The 15,208-nt window shown below is 48.6% G+C and overlaps 9 protein-coding genes across 9 annotated transcripts; 6 read left to right on the top strand and 3 right to left on the bottom strand.

Annotated features, from left to right (window-relative positions):
• Positions 1–48: 48 nt before the first annotated feature.
• On the top strand, positions 49–1,164 carry M437DRAFT_69429 (GTP-binding protein GTR1; the record flags this gene model as incomplete). The annotated part of the gene is made up of 2 exons (XM_041025281.1): positions 49–257; positions 315–1,164. 2 exons carry the CDS (start codon positions 49–51, stop codon positions 1,162–1,164), a joined length of 1,059 nt encoding a protein of 352 aa, XP_040876095.1.
• Positions 1,165–2,156: 992 nt separating this feature from the next.
• Positions 2,157–3,323, top strand: M437DRAFT_57787 (uncharacterized protein; the record flags this gene model as incomplete). Its single annotated transcript, XM_041023278.1, has 1 exon — positions 2,157–3,323. One exon carries the CDS (start codon positions 2,157–2,159, stop codon positions 3,321–3,323), a length of 1,167 nt encoding a protein of 388 aa, XP_040876094.1.
• Positions 3,324–3,658: 335 nt separating this feature from the next.
• Positions 3,659–4,078, bottom strand: M437DRAFT_69427 (uncharacterized protein; the record flags this gene model as incomplete). Its single annotated transcript, XM_041025280.1, has 1 exon — positions 3,659–4,078. One exon carries the CDS (start codon positions 4,076–4,078, stop codon positions 3,659–3,661), a length of 420 nt encoding a protein of 139 aa, XP_040876093.1.
• A 1,352-nt stretch (positions 4,079–5,430) lies between these two features.
• On the bottom strand, positions 5,431–7,593 carry M437DRAFT_88019 (protein phosphatase 2A regulatory beta sub-unit 2; the record flags this gene model as incomplete). Its single annotated transcript, XM_041028751.1, has 5 exons — positions 5,431–5,767; positions 5,822–5,949; positions 6,002–7,138; positions 7,194–7,505; positions 7,570–7,593. 5 exons carry the CDS (start codon positions 7,591–7,593, stop codon positions 5,431–5,433), a joined length of 1,938 nt encoding a protein of 645 aa, XP_040876092.1.
• A 630-nt stretch (positions 7,594–8,223) lies between these two features.
• Positions 8,224–10,089, top strand: M437DRAFT_58112 (uncharacterized protein; the record flags this gene model as incomplete). Its single annotated transcript, XM_041023342.1, has 4 exons — positions 8,224–8,382; positions 8,446–8,857; positions 8,905–9,635; positions 9,685–10,089. 4 exons carry the CDS (start codon positions 8,224–8,226, stop codon positions 10,087–10,089), a joined length of 1,707 nt encoding a protein of 568 aa, XP_040876091.1.
• A 677-nt stretch (positions 10,090–10,766) lies between these two features.
• On the top strand, positions 10,767–11,000 carry M437DRAFT_20872 (uncharacterized protein; the record flags this gene model as incomplete). The annotated part of the gene is made up of 1 exon (XM_041019007.1): positions 10,767–11,000. A coding segment is annotated over one exon (234 nt), but the record flags the coding sequence as incomplete, so codon positions are not given.
• An 846-nt stretch (positions 11,001–11,846) lies between these two features.
• M437DRAFT_88016 (uncharacterized protein) lies at positions 11,847–12,266 on the top strand (the record flags this gene model as incomplete). Its single annotated transcript, XM_041028750.1, has 1 exon — positions 11,847–12,266. The coding sequence occupies one exon, from the start codon at positions 11,847–11,849 to the stop codon at positions 12,264–12,266; it is 420 nt and encodes a 139-aa protein (XP_040876089.1).
• Positions 12,267–12,895: 629 nt separating this feature from the next.
• M437DRAFT_57934 (uncharacterized protein) lies at positions 12,896–13,463 on the top strand (the record flags this gene model as incomplete). Its single annotated transcript, XM_041023302.1, has 2 exons — positions 12,896–12,973; positions 13,032–13,463. 2 exons carry the CDS (start codon positions 12,896–12,898, stop codon positions 13,461–13,463), a joined length of 510 nt encoding a protein of 169 aa, XP_040876088.1.
• A 339-nt stretch (positions 13,464–13,802) lies between these two features.
• Positions 13,803–15,143, bottom strand: M437DRAFT_57701 (DHH phosphoesterase; the record flags this gene model as incomplete). Its single annotated transcript, XM_041023264.1, has 2 exons — positions 13,803–14,968; positions 15,029–15,143. The coding sequence occupies 2 exons, from the start codon at positions 15,141–15,143 to the stop codon at positions 13,803–13,805; spliced, it is 1,281 nt and encodes a 426-aa protein (XP_040876087.1).
• Between the last annotated feature and the right edge of the window lie 65 nt (positions 15,144–15,208).

Genomic DNA, 15,208 nt, shown 5'->3' with positions numbered 1-15,208 from the left:
CTTCCGACGTGACATGATCATACCAACAAAGACAAGACAGCGGACAAGATGTTGAGCTCGGGGTCAGCACGGAGGCAGAAGCAGCGCAAGGTGCTGTTGATGGGCAAGTCGGGGGCGGGCAAGTCGTCGATGCGCTCCATCGTCTTCAGCAACTACGTGGCCAAGGACGTCCGACGATTGGGAGCTACCATCGATGTCGAGCACAGTAACATACGCTTCATGGGCAATCTCATGCTCAATCTCTGGGATTGTGGAGGGTAATGTGCTTACACCCAGTCTTACATACAAGACAAGACTGACACTCGTTGGCGCAGACAGGATGGCTTCACCGAATCGTACCTCACCAATCAACGCTCAAGCGTCTTTGCATCTGTCGCCGTCTTGATCTTTGTCTTTGACGTCGAATCACGCGAATTCAATGCCGACCTCATCAACTATGCCTCGATCGTCCAAGCTCTGCGCGAGAACTCTCCACAAGCCAAGATCTTTGTTCTAATCCACAAGATGGATCTGATCATGTCCAACATGCGCGATGTCGTCTTCGCCGAGCGTAGCGACGCAATCCGACACATCAGCATCGAACATGGCTTTGGAGGAAACCAACAAGATGCAGGCAAGGATGTCGACTTTTGGGGCACAAGCATCTGGGACCAGAGTCTGTACAAGGCCTGGACACAAGTCATCTACTACCTCGTACCCAACGCTGGCGCCATCGAGAATTTGCTGCGCCAATTGGCAGAGGTCATTGACGCCCACGAGCTTATTCTATACGAACGCACCACCTGCCTCATGGTCACGCACGTCTCGCGTCCTTACGAAGCAGATGGCAACCCACACCCAGACCGCTTCGAACGCTTATCCTCCATCCTCAAATCACATAAGCACTCTGTCGCCAAACACACGGGTATGCCCGCCGGATCAGCCAACTTTGCCGAGCTCCAGATCAAGACTGGTGAATTCATGTTCTTGATCACTCGTCTTAGTGAGAATACAAACTTGGCTGTGGTCATGGGCAGCGGCGAGGCCATGTACAATGCTGCTAGAATAAACATTGCCAATGCACGCGACAAGTTCGCCGAGCTCGATATCGCCAGCAAGAGTCGTGAGAAGGCCGAGAACAGAGCCAACGACGACGCCGCAAGGAATGGCGCTTTTTCGCACTGATTAGTGTTGGGACAAACACATCTGGACTTTGCTCCCGTCACTCTATCTCGCTGTCACGGTCCCCTACCCGCCTGTCGCGTACGCCTGGACCTTCCACCTCCCTCTTTTTAACCTTTTCGCGTTTTGTCTTTGCATCCCGTTTTCTGTTTCAAGATACCCACAAATCTTCCACAACTCTTCTTTGGCACTTCTCGCTATCTGTAACATAACTAAGAGAAAAGTATAACTTTGTTCTTTTTTATAGCCTTTTTCTGCGACCGGTTACCGTTTTTCTTTCCGTTTTCTGCCGCACGAAGCCTCAAACTTTGTCTGAAAGTCTGGCTAAATGATATTCACTTCACGCGACTCTAGCCACCACAACTTTGTTGTTTGCTGTCGGATATAACATTATTTGTAATCTAGACTTTTGATATGCAACATCCAGACAACCTCCAAATGTGCACTGCGCTGCCTGGCTTGAAGTGGAAGGTGGGGTGTGCATCGTCAGCCACCACCATGTCAGCGCACCAACAGACTTTCGTATCTTTACAAGATACAAGCACAAGATTAGGGTGATCAACCGACATCCGACCATCCAACCAGATTCTTTCTATACTCAGACAGTTCCACTGCGCCTTGGGAGGTCAAGCAATCATACGCACAGCTTACATAGCTTGTTTCTAACATTATTCGAGGTGCTTAACTTAGGTTGTTCCTCGATGTTCTGTCAGACATGTCTTACCGACTGTGAGAGCTGAAGATTAGAAGTGTCTGAGCTGATGTTATACCAGGTCTTTGGAAGCTGAGTACGTGGCTATGTCTTTGTGTGTGATGGCAGGTGCCTTGTATACTCGAGATGCGATGGTATAAAGAGAATGGATCTGCTGCAGAAGGTAGGAATATCATCAACCAGCACATCAATCAGTCTTCAGTCAAGTTTCCTTATTCTCTTCTATCCACATTGCTCTATCTCCAAGTATCTTTCAATATCACAGCAAGATTTCCTTTCAGCAATGGCATACCGTGCAACAGCTCTCCTGGCCTTTTCTGGCCTTGCGTCTTTGAGCAACGCCAAACCCATCCACCCCTACAGCTCTACCGTTTCCGGTCATGGTTCTTACAGCGCAATGACTTCATCTTCTGGCTACTCTGCCTCTTCCTCCTACCAGAGCTTCCCCACCCAAGTCGCTTCCAGCAAAAACCTCCTCCTCAGCAACGGCTTCCCCAATCTCTCTCCCTCTGCCCTCGCAGATGTCAACAATGCAGCCCACGGCACTCTCTCCAATGCCTCTGCAGGCAACATCTCCTTCCCCGCCGACTCGCTCACAAACTTCCAACTCATCGCCTTCAACGAACTCTTCGAAGTTGCTTTCTTCACTTCTCTACTCACCAACATCACCACCGGCGTCCCTGGCTTCGAAATCCCAGCCCATCTCAACTCTCTCTACATAATCGATACCTTGATCGCCGTCCAAGCCCAGGAAGAACTCCACGCCATAAATGCAAACACCAAACTCCCTACTCCCCTCCAAACCTGCCAGTACAAATTTCCAACTGAGGACTTCGGAGATGCTATTGCTCTTGCTGCAACGTTTACCGATGTTGTGCTGGGCACTTTGCAAGATGTATCCATGATCTTCTCTGCCGATGGCAAGGCAGGAGTCGTCCAAGCTGTTGCATCAGTCATTGGTCAAGAAGGCGAGCAAAATGGGTTTTACCGCTCCCTTGCAAACAAAATCCCTTCTGCGCAGCCTTTCCTCACTGCTTCTGCGAGAGACTTTGCGTTCTCAGCTTTGAATCAAAACTTTGTGATCCCTGGAAGCTGCGATATTTCTGGAATCGACCTCAAAGTATTCGAGGTTTTGACCTTGGAGACTCCTAATGTCGAGCTTGGCGATCAGACTATTAGTTTGTCGTTTGATATCAGCGATTACCATGGCATAGCTGAAGATCTGGAGTTTGTCTTGATCAATGGACAGAATGTTCCTATTGTCCAAGAACTCAAGAACGTCAAGCAGGATGGAAAGAAAGTCACTTTTGATGCTGACTTCTTGCAGCAGACGGATCTGCTGTTTGGACTTACTATTGGTGCTGTGGTTAGAAAGGGACAGCCTTTGGCGACTGTTGAGCAGGTTGCTGATGCTGCTGTTTTCGGTCCTGCACTTATTGAGGTTGCTTAGATCGATTGTACTGATGCTGTGGGAGTTTGGCGGCTGGAAGAAAGGAAGGAGGAGGGTCAGTCATACTTGGAGTTTTATGGCTTGTCGAATGTTTGGGTTGTCTTTTCTGTCTATCGGTCTGGTTCTTTTGTCTTTGTTTTTGGGTGTTTGTTTGCATATAGCCTTTTCTTTTTGCATAGCGTAGTATTAGGTAGTAGCCACAAGGAGTTATGGAGTTTATAACGAATCTCAAACAGGAAGTAGTTCTAACCTGTCGACTCGCTACTTTATTTTAGTGGCAGTTTCCATGCAATGTCTTCTTATCCGAGTGTTCGAATCCTTTTTCTCAGTTGTCTTCAGACAATCAAACGCACAATGCATAATACTCCTCCCTGCACCACAATAAAAAACAACAATGCCACAATCACCTCCACAATGCTTTCCTCTGCATATCTCTCTTCACTAGATAAGATGTCATCCCTATCCTCATCATTATCATCTTTCTTCTCAGACTCGGCATCCTCAACTTCGCTCTCAGCCACAACATTCGCGATTTCTTCGCCGTCATTGCTTTTGGATCCTTGGCTCATCTCTTCTCTTTCTAGTTCATCTTCATCTTCACTATCCGAATCGATAAACCTTCCACTCCAACCAATTCTATCAAGTTCCCGTCTGTTTTTTGACCAGAACTTGTCGCGGTTGTTGGGTTTGAGGGTTGGCAGCAGTGGATCGAGTAGGGAGAGTAAAGCATTCATTTGGCTTTTTTCTTTGTTCATGGTGCAGACTGGTTGGTTGAGTCTGTAATTAAAGTGGTTCTGATGGAGACTTGTGGTTTAGAGGTTGAGGTGTGTGGATGTATATGAGGCTGTGTTGCGTACGAAGAGTCGCAAGTAGCTCACTCGATGCGGAAGTCTTGATGCTGAAGATTGGGAGAAGAGGAAGATGTCGAAGAGCATCAGAATATTGTGCTTGAAGATGTTAGTCAGGATCAATCACTTTGTCAGCCAAACTAACTGAAACCACCGCATGTCTTGATGAGTTGTGGTAGCCTGGATGTCTGCTAGAGGCGGAACGGTTGGACATTTGTATACTTGTCGATGTCTGGTATGAGATACAGTGCTAGTAGCATCTTCTGGGAACAAAGTAGGCCTAGATTTTTCGCCAGATAATGTTCTGTGATCCCACAAGCGATGATGTTGCTGTACTGCTTTTTCAAGATGACCCGAATATGGCAGCCTATACCTTCCCCATCTGCAAAGAGATCTCCAAGCCTGCAAATCATCGCAACAAACATCGCCGCAAGTCACGAAAACCTTCCAGCTGTGGTCATGAGATACGAGATCACTACAAGTCAGCGCACAAAGAACGGTATAGAAAAGAGAATAAAAGTTGCGCCAAGCAAGGATTCACTATCTGATACACTCCTCTTGATCGATCTCCCAGCCCACACATCTGCATCACCAAAACAACCTCAAAGCCCTCACTCACCCCTGCCTATGTCTTATCCTTTCAACATCATCCAAAGTGCCTACCGAGTGCGTCGTACTGGTTGAGCTACTTCGAGACTTGCTCCTCGAATTGCTTCTTGACACTTGCGAGATGGACCCGACACTCTTCGACGACGTACGGCTCCCGCTGCGTTTTCGGTTATGACTTGAACTCGAACCGCTCGTGTTGCCAACGCTCGATGATTGTTTGTGACGATTGTGACGGTGGTCTCGTTTCTGCACATCCACCAAAGACTTGCATGTTAGATTGAACTTGTCATAGCATTTTTGTTTGTAGCGAGGATGATGGAATTTTGATCGCCCAGACGACAGACAGGAAATGAAGATAAAGAAAAAGTGCTTGAATTGGATACAGGAATCAAGAAAGGAACAAAAAGTTGTGAGAGCTTGAAAATCTCCAGAAGTTCAAGGCAACAGATTGTGAGAAAGAAAACGCCCAGCGCCGTTAGGGAATATATTCGCCCTGATGAAACCCGACAGCAGAAAACAAGCAGAATGTTGTGACACAAAGAAGATGTAATAAGGGGAATGTGAAGAGGTTGACGGTGTGTTTTGAATGTCTAACATATACTCATTCATAGACCCAACGATCGAGAGGGAGAGAAGATACTCGCACTTGATCAACGTACCGAGCTGGTCTGTCTCTCAAACTCTTTCGGTCTCCTCTCCGAGTCATCCTGCAATCTGAGTTGTTCCAGACGCAGTGGATCTGTATCGTCCGTGCGTGCGGGTGTGGCGCTCTGTGTGGTACTTGTGTTGCCAGCGGCCGATGGAGGAAGACCACTCTTCATCGACTGAGCAAGAGCAGCTAGTCTGTCCCACTTCTCTTGTCTGGTTCTCTTTACTTCAGGTGCATTGTTCTGTTGCTCGGTGTAATCGTGGGAACAATCGTCAAACAGCTGAGGGTTAACTTCCATAAACAGTTTCATGGCGTTGTATACCATTCCATGGATTGTTCTGTGGTGGGTCAGCTACCAAATTTTTGAGACATGAGAGATGGCAAAAACGTACCTGTTCCAATGACCCTTGGAGTTTTCGTAGAGAGGAGCAAACATTATCGGTAGAATAACATCAACATTGTCGCTGACAAGATTGCAGAAATACTCGTTGTTCCAGAAGTATAGAGCGCGTTCGGCAACCTGTACACTCGTTAGAATCGGCTATAACTAAGAATCGCAAGAATAAACATACCTGGAAGTGTGGACTGGCCACAGACTTGGCGAGCTGACTGAATAGAGCTTCTTGAACCTTTGCAAACTCGGCAGGATCCATGACCTCGAAAATATCCTCGACCTCGTTCAAGAACATGACTTCTTTGGTGCTGTTGACCTTGGGCCAGTATCGCAGGAGACCGAGCACAACCTCCTCGGTCAAAGCGGCATCTTTCTCCAAGAATTGCACAATACAGTACGCAAGTTGAGGGTGGTACATGCTCAAACTCTTCACCTTGTGCAGAGGGATGAGGACGCGGGTCAGGAAGAGCTTGTGTTCCTCCTTGAGAGGCAGAGCGAAACCGTTGATAATGGACCCCAAAATTTCAAGAAGTTCGGCAATTCCGTTGAAGCGCTCAGTCTCGTAGATGAATTGGAAGAAGACGTTATTGATAGAACGTCTGATGAATGATCTCAAGTTAAGGAACTTGCCATAGATACGGTGAAGGGTTGTCTTGAGGAAATCACGCTCGCGAGGATCTTCAGAATCGAAAAGGTCGAGCAATGCCAGAACAAAGCTGTGGTCGATATATTGCTTGGCATAGTTTGTGTTGAAATCAGGACTCTCGATGAAGCGGAGGAAGAATTCATAAACCACTTGAATATGGGGCCAGGCGACCTCGAGGACTGGCTCGTCTTCTTCAGGGTCGAATGCGTCGCCTTGAGGGTTCATGGGAGGAGGGATTGGGCGGAACAAGTTCTTGCTGAACATCTCGACGACTCTGGGGTACATTGGCTCGGAGATGACCTGGCGGTTCTGAGCGACGTAATCGAGTAGTTCGTGCAGCGCAAGGCGCTTGATCTCTTTTGATTTCATGTCGGCGCTCGCATCGTTGAAGTCAAATATGATGTTGCACTGGTCGAGTTTCTGCATAAAGAGCTCCTGGCGTCTGTTGGGAGGAACCTCGTGGAAGCCGGGCAGCTTTTCCAGTTCGCGCTGTCGCTGATCTGAAATGTCGAATCTTGACGAGTGTTGGCGCTTGGGGGTGCGCACACCCTCGGGCACTGTATCTTTGGGAGTGGCCTGCAATCTGTCGAACAGCAGCGACTTTTGGCCAGCCTTTGGTGGGGCCAGGTCGTGAGGCATGGTTTCGGCGGCGCCAGGAGGAGGGACATGCTGTGTCTGGTGAGAAAAGAAGAGCTGTATGTTTTCTCGAATGACCTTCACTTACAGGAGCACTGGGACTGATGACGACACTGGGGTTTACACCTTGCTGATTGTAGCGGTTGGGGCTTTGAGTGCCGTTAGCACCCTGGTGTTGCTGGATGTATTGGTGTTGTGACATTGCGGGCTGCTGCTGGTTTGAAGACAGAGCATCATTTGATGGTTTGCGGGTTTCGGCAAGATTTTGGGTCGAGGACGAGGGGGTGCCGGCGGGCGACTGAGCAGCGCCGCCATGAGGGGAAGCGGTGCCGGATGATGATTCCTTGCTCGCTTTCTTTGAGATCTTGTTGCTGTCCTTAGCTCGCGAGAGCTGCTCATGCTGAGGTCGTTAGCCATAGTGAATCTTGGCGGGAGTTGATTGATGTAGTTGGAGGGCCACCTACCACGCGCTGTCTGAAACCCTTCATCATGGGTAGTGATGAATGAGAAAGTATTGGCCCTCGGCCTGGAAAGAATCCGCTGCGTCACGGCGTCGGAGATGTGGATGTTCGGCCGGGTATTCGCTGAGAGTGTTGTTGCGGTGTTGGTGTGCAGGGGATGATGATACGGCAGCGTGTCGGATTGCTAGACGTGGGTCCTAGGGACACGGCACAAGTGTCGGATGGGGTTCCGAGCTTCGCCAGGAGCTAGGGCAGCAATGGCCTTGGGATCGAATTGCTGTTAGGAAGGTGGTGAACAATGGCTTGTCTTGTTTGAAGCAGGACAATTAGAGTAGCTATGGCGGATGGTTGTTGACGCTCCCCAAGTTGGCTACAACCAGCCAGTTAGGTCCACCACCAGTCTTGGCACCCGCAAGCCCCTCCCGCGGGGCCCTCAAGCCGCTTCCAAATCTCAATCTCCCCAAGTGTCGACTGACAATCTCAAGAGCGTTTCAGCAATATCAGCCTCATGCACTATTGACTGCATCCTCCGCATATCAGACTATACTCGTGTTGCTGTCACGCTGTGCTCTCTCTCGACCTCGACTCCCCACATTCAACAACGAGTCAGGCCGACCACATGCTCTTCCTCTTCATCAAACAACAAAATACTCTATCATGACCGACCAACGGCCAGATCTGGCCTCTAACCGCCATCAATTGGCTGACTGGTTAGCCGTATCTTCTGATAGGGTTGTCACTGTAGAGCATCCGTCCATCATCAAAGATATTGACAAGGGTCTGCAATCTCTTGGCGGAGAACATCACATCAAACATGTAGGTCAAATACTATTTCTCAAATCTACCATGCCATGTCATCTGATCGACTTGCTATGATAGCTGCTTGCTCCTGCTGGTCAGACTCTATCTGTTGGTCTATCCTTGCGCCCACATGATCCCCTCGTCAAGAAACTCGTCTCGAAAGAGATGCCAGTTCAGAACCTGCTCCTTCGTGTGACTGTCCCACGACGAACAGGTCGTAAGAGGAAGCGAGGTTCTGATGATCCTTTCGAACATCATGGTGATGGCCCGGAGAGCTCGAATGGAGATGCCGAAGGCACTGCCCACTCAATTCCTGTGACAGCTGAACAGCTACGGCGCCGACTCGTTGACAACAAGGACGCCTATACCATACAGCCTGTCGCAACAATCAAGCAAACTCACAGATTCCGCGCCCTACCAGACTTCCAGCTACGAGCCGGATCTCAGCCAGTTATGCACCAGATTGGCAAGGGTCTGATCAACCCTACGAGTAAGTTTCTTTTCTCTCTATGAGCTGAAATGGTCTAATGAGAACAGTATCGAGCATCAAGAACTTCAAGGTCGACATGACTCCCGGTCGACCAGCCAACGAAGAGCTCATTGCACCTCCTAACTTTACTTCATTCGAGCAGTCTTTGAACTACCTCTACAAGCAAAACCCTGGTGTTACTCATGTGACAGATGAGAAGGGTCGCGTCAAGACTGTCAACACACAAGCTCCCAAGAAACGCCAAGTCGTCTCGGTAGCTCACGATGTCGAGAAGGTGCCGACGGAGCCACCCAAGGGTCTTGTTCCCATCGAGAAGCAGTCCGAAGCCTTACAGCAGTGTGTCAAGAATCTGCTGGAGCTGCTTGATTCTAGACCTGCCGTCACACGACGTGTGGCATGTAACCTCGTCGATTGGGGAAACGAGGCGCTCTTCAAGGAAGCGACACAGTATGTGGGATACAGTTTCAAGTCCGGTCCATTCAGAGACACACTCGTCAAGTACGGCCTCGACCCTCGTACGGATCCGAAGTACCGCTGCTATCAGACTTTCTCGTTCCAGCTCATTTCCAAAGACAAAGTCATTGCTGCAGCCAAGAAGATGAGAGACGGCAAGAATCAGTGGATCAGAAGCGATCGTTATAAGAAAGACGAAGAGCCCTCACATGTTTTTGATGGCAAGAGTATGACTACCAACGGCAAGACATGGCAGGTCTGTGACATCAAAGAGCCTGTCCTTGCAGGTTTGCTAGCCACTGAAAACCTGCGATCTGAATTTGATGTATGTTGCCATTCCCTTTCCCTTTGAATCACCTCTCTAACAGTGACAGCCCGTGAATTATGGCTGGTATCTCAATGGAACTGTCGCCAAAGCACGTATCATAATGCGAGACATGATCGGAATGATGCTCAACGGGCAGGCTCCTGACACAGCATCCTACCAGACGGTGTCATCTATCCCTGATGAGATCGACAAGACGACCTACCCTCAGACCTATTTTGAGAGAGGTGCTCACCCTGAGAAGGTGATGCAATTGTCTGGAGAGATAAGAAACTTGGTGAAGACAGACATTGCTCAAAGAGTCAGAGACAAATTCAGGGGTGAAGGAGAGATTTATGGTGATGAGAACACCCAAGGTGGTGCAGAAGATGAAGACGTTGAAGGGGATGGAATGGAAGACGACGGAGAGATGGAGGGTGATCTTGAAGACTTTGGAGGCGAGACAGAGGCTTAAGTCGAAGATCATTGCATGAACAGTAAGTAGGTACAGATGGTAAGAACGAAGCAGTCTTGACCTCTGTGTCGTCCTTTCCAATGTCGTCTCAATCGTGGTTTCTTTCACTTGGCGTAGTCGCCCACTGACGGACAAGTGAAAGCCAACACAATCAGCGCGAAGAACATAACTTGCTTCGGCGCTGACTTGCAAAGCAACTGCTTTCAACCAATTTCATACCATCATTCCATCTACGTTCACTACTTCCACACGCCGAACCGATACAAGCACTCGCTGGCACATCCTAACCAGGATCTCTCAGACACCTTGTGCTAAGCAGTCGCGCGCACAAAGCGAAGTCCGACCTCTTGCGCAGAGCGTCCTGAGACGATACACCCGATTTCGGTGGGCAAGCCATATCTCAACTTCACAACACCGAGAATCCCGACGACAACAAACAAGACTCAACCTTCCACTTGTGGTTACGTCGTAGACCGTGCTTCGAAGAACCATCACAACTCTCAAACACCATTGCCAGTTCTACCCTCGAGCGATCACAGCAATACTTTTCATTGCGCATCGCAGAGATTCGAACTACTTTGCCGTCATCAAGATGGTGGGTAGCATGTCTGATCCGTTAATTGGACGCGTACTGACACCGTTGCTAGGAGCCATACAAAGACGATCGTGACCGCTCGCTGCCCGGCATGCCTTCTGAGATCCTTTCACTCATTGTCAACCTGGTCGACTCTCAATCTCTCAAAACCTTGCGCCTCACCAACAAGCGCCTTTGCGCTATCTCCAGCGGTCCCTTCGCAAAGAGGCACTTCTCCGAGCGCAAGCATGTTGCTTCTACGTATAGCATGGAAGCCCTAGTCCAAATCACAGCTCATCCTTTCTTTGGTAAATTCGTCAAAACGGTAGTCATCAGCGGTTCCCGTCCAGAAGTCCGTGAGAACCCTTCCTTGAAAGGCGTTCCCCGATCGTGCGTCCAGTGTCCGGGTCACATCTTACTTTGCAAAAACCCTGCCCCTCACCATCTCGCTATGAGCTTTAAGCAACTTCGGGTCAAACTTGAAGAGACTTTCTCCAACATCAGACATCACTCATTATCGGTGTCCATCGGAGTCTGCGATACCGCATTCAAGTGCTATGGCTCTACATACTACCACGCGGACTGCTACATGATGTCTGATCAACGCAACCATCCAAGCACTTAAAACTCTGGACGAGATGAGTGTAACCAGTTCACCAAGACTTTCAAAGAGACTTTTCGAGCAGCTCAAAAGTCTGGATGTATCATTGGTGGCATCAAGCTTGACATCTTCAGCATCTGCATGCCATATACAGATAACACGAATCACGGAACGGAGATCCACAACCTCTTGCACCATGTTCTTGGTTGTCTGCCTGGAGCGTTGAGCTTCGAATTGAGCTTGGAAATGGGTGACTCATGTAGACCTCGATACTATCTCAGTTATGATCGCAATACAGGCGAGCTTGACTTGGCCGGGTTCAAGCTCGATTCGGCCACGTACCAAGAAGATCTAGGTCCTGACGTGGAGTCTTTGCTCTCTCGTCTCTCGGCCTGTTCATTAACTCATGTCAAGCTCAAAAATTGCTTGTTCGAGAAACCAGACTTGTCGTGGTTTTACAGCCAGACACTCAGAAGACTTACGCTGCACAACGTAAGTTTCTACACAGGATATTTCGACACCAACCTCTGGAGCACTATTCTTGATCGACTCGCACGTAGGATCAATCTGAGGCACCTCGAAATGTCGCAATGCCGTTATCGTTTCGCTGAAGGACAAAATGTGGTCAATGACTTTGGTGGGTTCATAGCGTGGTTCCAACTTCCAAGTGGCTTTTACGAACTCAAAGGCCAACTTGCATGGGATTTCGAATTCATCTTGGCACCCTCTGGGGATACGAATGAGGCTATCATCTTGACCAATCAAACAAGCATCTCTGGTCAACTCAAGGCGTTGTCAGATGAAGTGGCACAGATGGAAACCGACAAGATTGCTGATATCGAAAGGATCGGTTATGTTCGCACTGACATTGTTGGCATCTCCAAAGATTCTCCTCCCGAAGATTATATTGTTTCTGGTGAGAATGAAGACGCCAGCATGGAAGATGGCGGAGGTGACGAGACCAGTGGTGGCACCGTCGGAAGCGAAGAAAGTGGTGACTAGAGTGAATGCGAGATCATCGTCGAGTCGTCTACGATCTGAGCTGGGAGGATGTCATTGAAACGAGTATGAAGGCGTCTTCATTCGCTCAACGGGGTGCAAAATATGCCATTCGTCGCGCAGGTCAGAAGAGCGTGCAAACAAGCACTGGGCCCTGTGTTCTTCTTTCGACAAGGCGGGAGAAATGATACAGAAGTTGAAAAGGGGAAAAGACAGAATCGAGTAGAGAACAGATGAACAAATCAAGAACAAACCACTCTAAGATCAGCGTCAAAGAACCACATTACAGAAGCTCTTCGCTCACAGTCTTTTTCCTCGATTATGATCTCTATACAACATTTTGACTACCTGTAAATGCTTCTCGTCTAAGCCCCCAGATCAGCCCCAACGGCAAATCCGGTACGCTACCAGTTCCACAGAGCTTCTTGACTACTAACCTGTTCTTAGCCAAAGACCGGCATAGGTTGTCTTCATGTGACTATTGATGGATCCGCGTGCCCGTATGCACAGCGTGTTTTAAGGAGGAGAGCATAAGGACATACTGCACACCTGTCGCTGGGTCACTTCTTTTGCTCGCGTCTATTCTGTTCGCTCAGCGTCCGGCATCCAAAGCGAACCTCGGATAACACATCATGGCAATTGAGAATGTGTTAATTGGAGGGGATGGAGGTATCACCGCCGTCTGTTGCACAAGCGACCTCACACTCCAGGTACGAACCGTGCAACAGTTGATTGTTTAGATCACCTTCTGACAAGATATCTCTCAAGGCTATAAACAACTTCCTCGAACAAGTGAAGCGCCAAGATGACAAGGAACGACTCCCCCACACCCTGACCTTGATTCTAGATCTTGAAATGACCTATAGCGGCGCCACCGCAGAACTCCGAGGAGAAGATCCAAGTACTGTAATTCGAGGGCCGTTTTTCGAAATGGAGTATGCTCGCATTCAAGAGGTGCTCAAAGAGATGATCGAGCACACGGGATCTGATCGATTAGAGAGCGACTGGTTTCTCGTGCTGGATGAGCGCTCTGAGGACACGCAGTCTGCTGTCATGGTTAATGTTGGAGACTTGGGAGTGAGGTCGCTGCGTGTTGATTACCCTGTATCAGCGCGATACTTGGCTGCTGCGGCTATGGCTAATCCACCGCTCGACGAGCTAGCAGAGACGGTAGACAAGGGAGGAATCTTACGGGATTGACCGATGTTAGATCTACCATGCTGGTTGGGCTTCACAGTGCTTGCAGCTCCCTAGCTGGGTGAGGGGTAATGTGAACTTGATGTCTTTCGTTACAAAGAACTTCAAGGCTTTGTATATATGAGAGTGTTATAATTTAAAGCTCTACAAACACTGCCAATTTGTAGTTAGCTGATCTACGACAAAGAACCATAGTATCTAGGTCCTGGACTCTAGTCTGCTAAGCCCGCAAAGACACAATATCATAGAAGCTCTTCGCTCACAGCCTTTCTTTCCCATCATATTCTCTATACAAAATTTTGACCACCTGTGATGCTCTTTTTCTATGTGCACGGACTGAGATCATCCTGACATGGCTTCCCTAAGCAACGGAGCAACCTGCTTCCTACTAGCAGAAAGATTTCCTTGCTTCCAGATGTGGAACCAGTGTTCACCACTCTCATCAGCATCTTCCTCATATAATTGAAGCTTTTGACTCGACGAGTCTGCAAACTTTTTGCATGCAGCAAAGCCTCTCTCGTCCACTGCTAGCACAGCGACTTCTCTAGCAAAGTTTCCATCTTCTGCTTCGTAGGCTGTCATGATGGAGAAGATGCACAAATCTCTCTCTTGCGCAAACTGTTTGGCCGTATGCAGGAGAGGCAGGTACGAGTTGTCGTTTTTGTCATCGTTGATTTTGTTTTTGAGGAAAGAGATGGGTTGCACCACTGCGCTGGTACCAAGATTCAATCCATTTTCTGTCCATTGTTTGTAATCTTTTCTCAAGATCTCCTCAACAGTAAGAGAATTGAGATCCTTCTTGGCCTCGTTGATCTCTTTGAAGAATTCACTTCTATCGAATTGAGCTCCAATCTTTGGACATTGGTTGATCTTGGCTTCGAGGTATTTTACAGCGTCGATGTCATGCTGAGTGGTCTTGTGTTCGTCTTCAAGATTCATAGTGTCGATGACCACGGAAGCAAGAGCTAGTTGCGCTACCTGTGCATCCCAGAGAGACGTCACGGCTTCATCTTCCATAAGCGTATCGCCCTGTGCATGAGCAGCTCCTGTAGAAGATGTTCCTGAGGCCAAACTATCCCAAGCTTCGCGGCAATGGTTTATAATCAGACTTGTGCAGCTTCCAGCAGTTGTGATGATGCGAGGTTCATCTCCAGTATCGGTTGGGACTTTTTGCTCGTCGGCGTGGTGGTCGATTACACCTACTACGCGATCTGCATAGATAGAGCCGAGGGTTCCTTGTAAAGAGTTGTGGTCGACTAAGATCCATCTTGTTGATTCTGGCACCAAGGTTTCTTTTATAGTGCCGAGATTGGGAAGGTCGTCCAAAGTGATGAGATGGTCTTGGTGGATGTTTGCATGTGGTAGCAAAGCCAAAAGTTCAGGTCTCAGATTTATATCCACTTCGGGAATGTTCAAGAGAGGGATATGTAAGGTAGCAGGAGACTTTGTCGAGTGTGTGATGGACTTGAGATATGCATATACGATTGAACTCGTGATAGAGTCAAGATCTGGAAAGTGTATGTATGAGTTCTGAGTATCTTGTAGTGAAGGGTTCGGGGACAACAAACCTGCAGATTCATTGCCAATTACCAAAGTGACCTTCTCTTTCTGGTCGATGGCTTTTTTCAAGCTGGATTTTGCTTGTCTGAGAAAAGCTCCTAGAGAGTTTCTGGGGATGGCCATTTGTTTGGTATGTACAGTACCTTTGTGGGAGAGCTTCGAGAAGGAAAGAAGCCAGTGGGGTCGCT

The sequence above is a fragment of the Aureobasidium melanogenum genome, assembly GCF_000721775.1.
Source record: "Aureobasidium melanogenum CBS 110374 unplaced genomic scaffold scaffold_27, whole genome shotgun sequence".
NCBI lineage: Eukaryota > Fungi > Ascomycota > Dothideomycetes > Dothideales > Saccotheciaceae > Aureobasidium > Aureobasidium melanogenum.
Note: the sequence above shows the minus strand (reverse complement) of the source record. Positions and strands in the feature narration are given on the sequence as shown.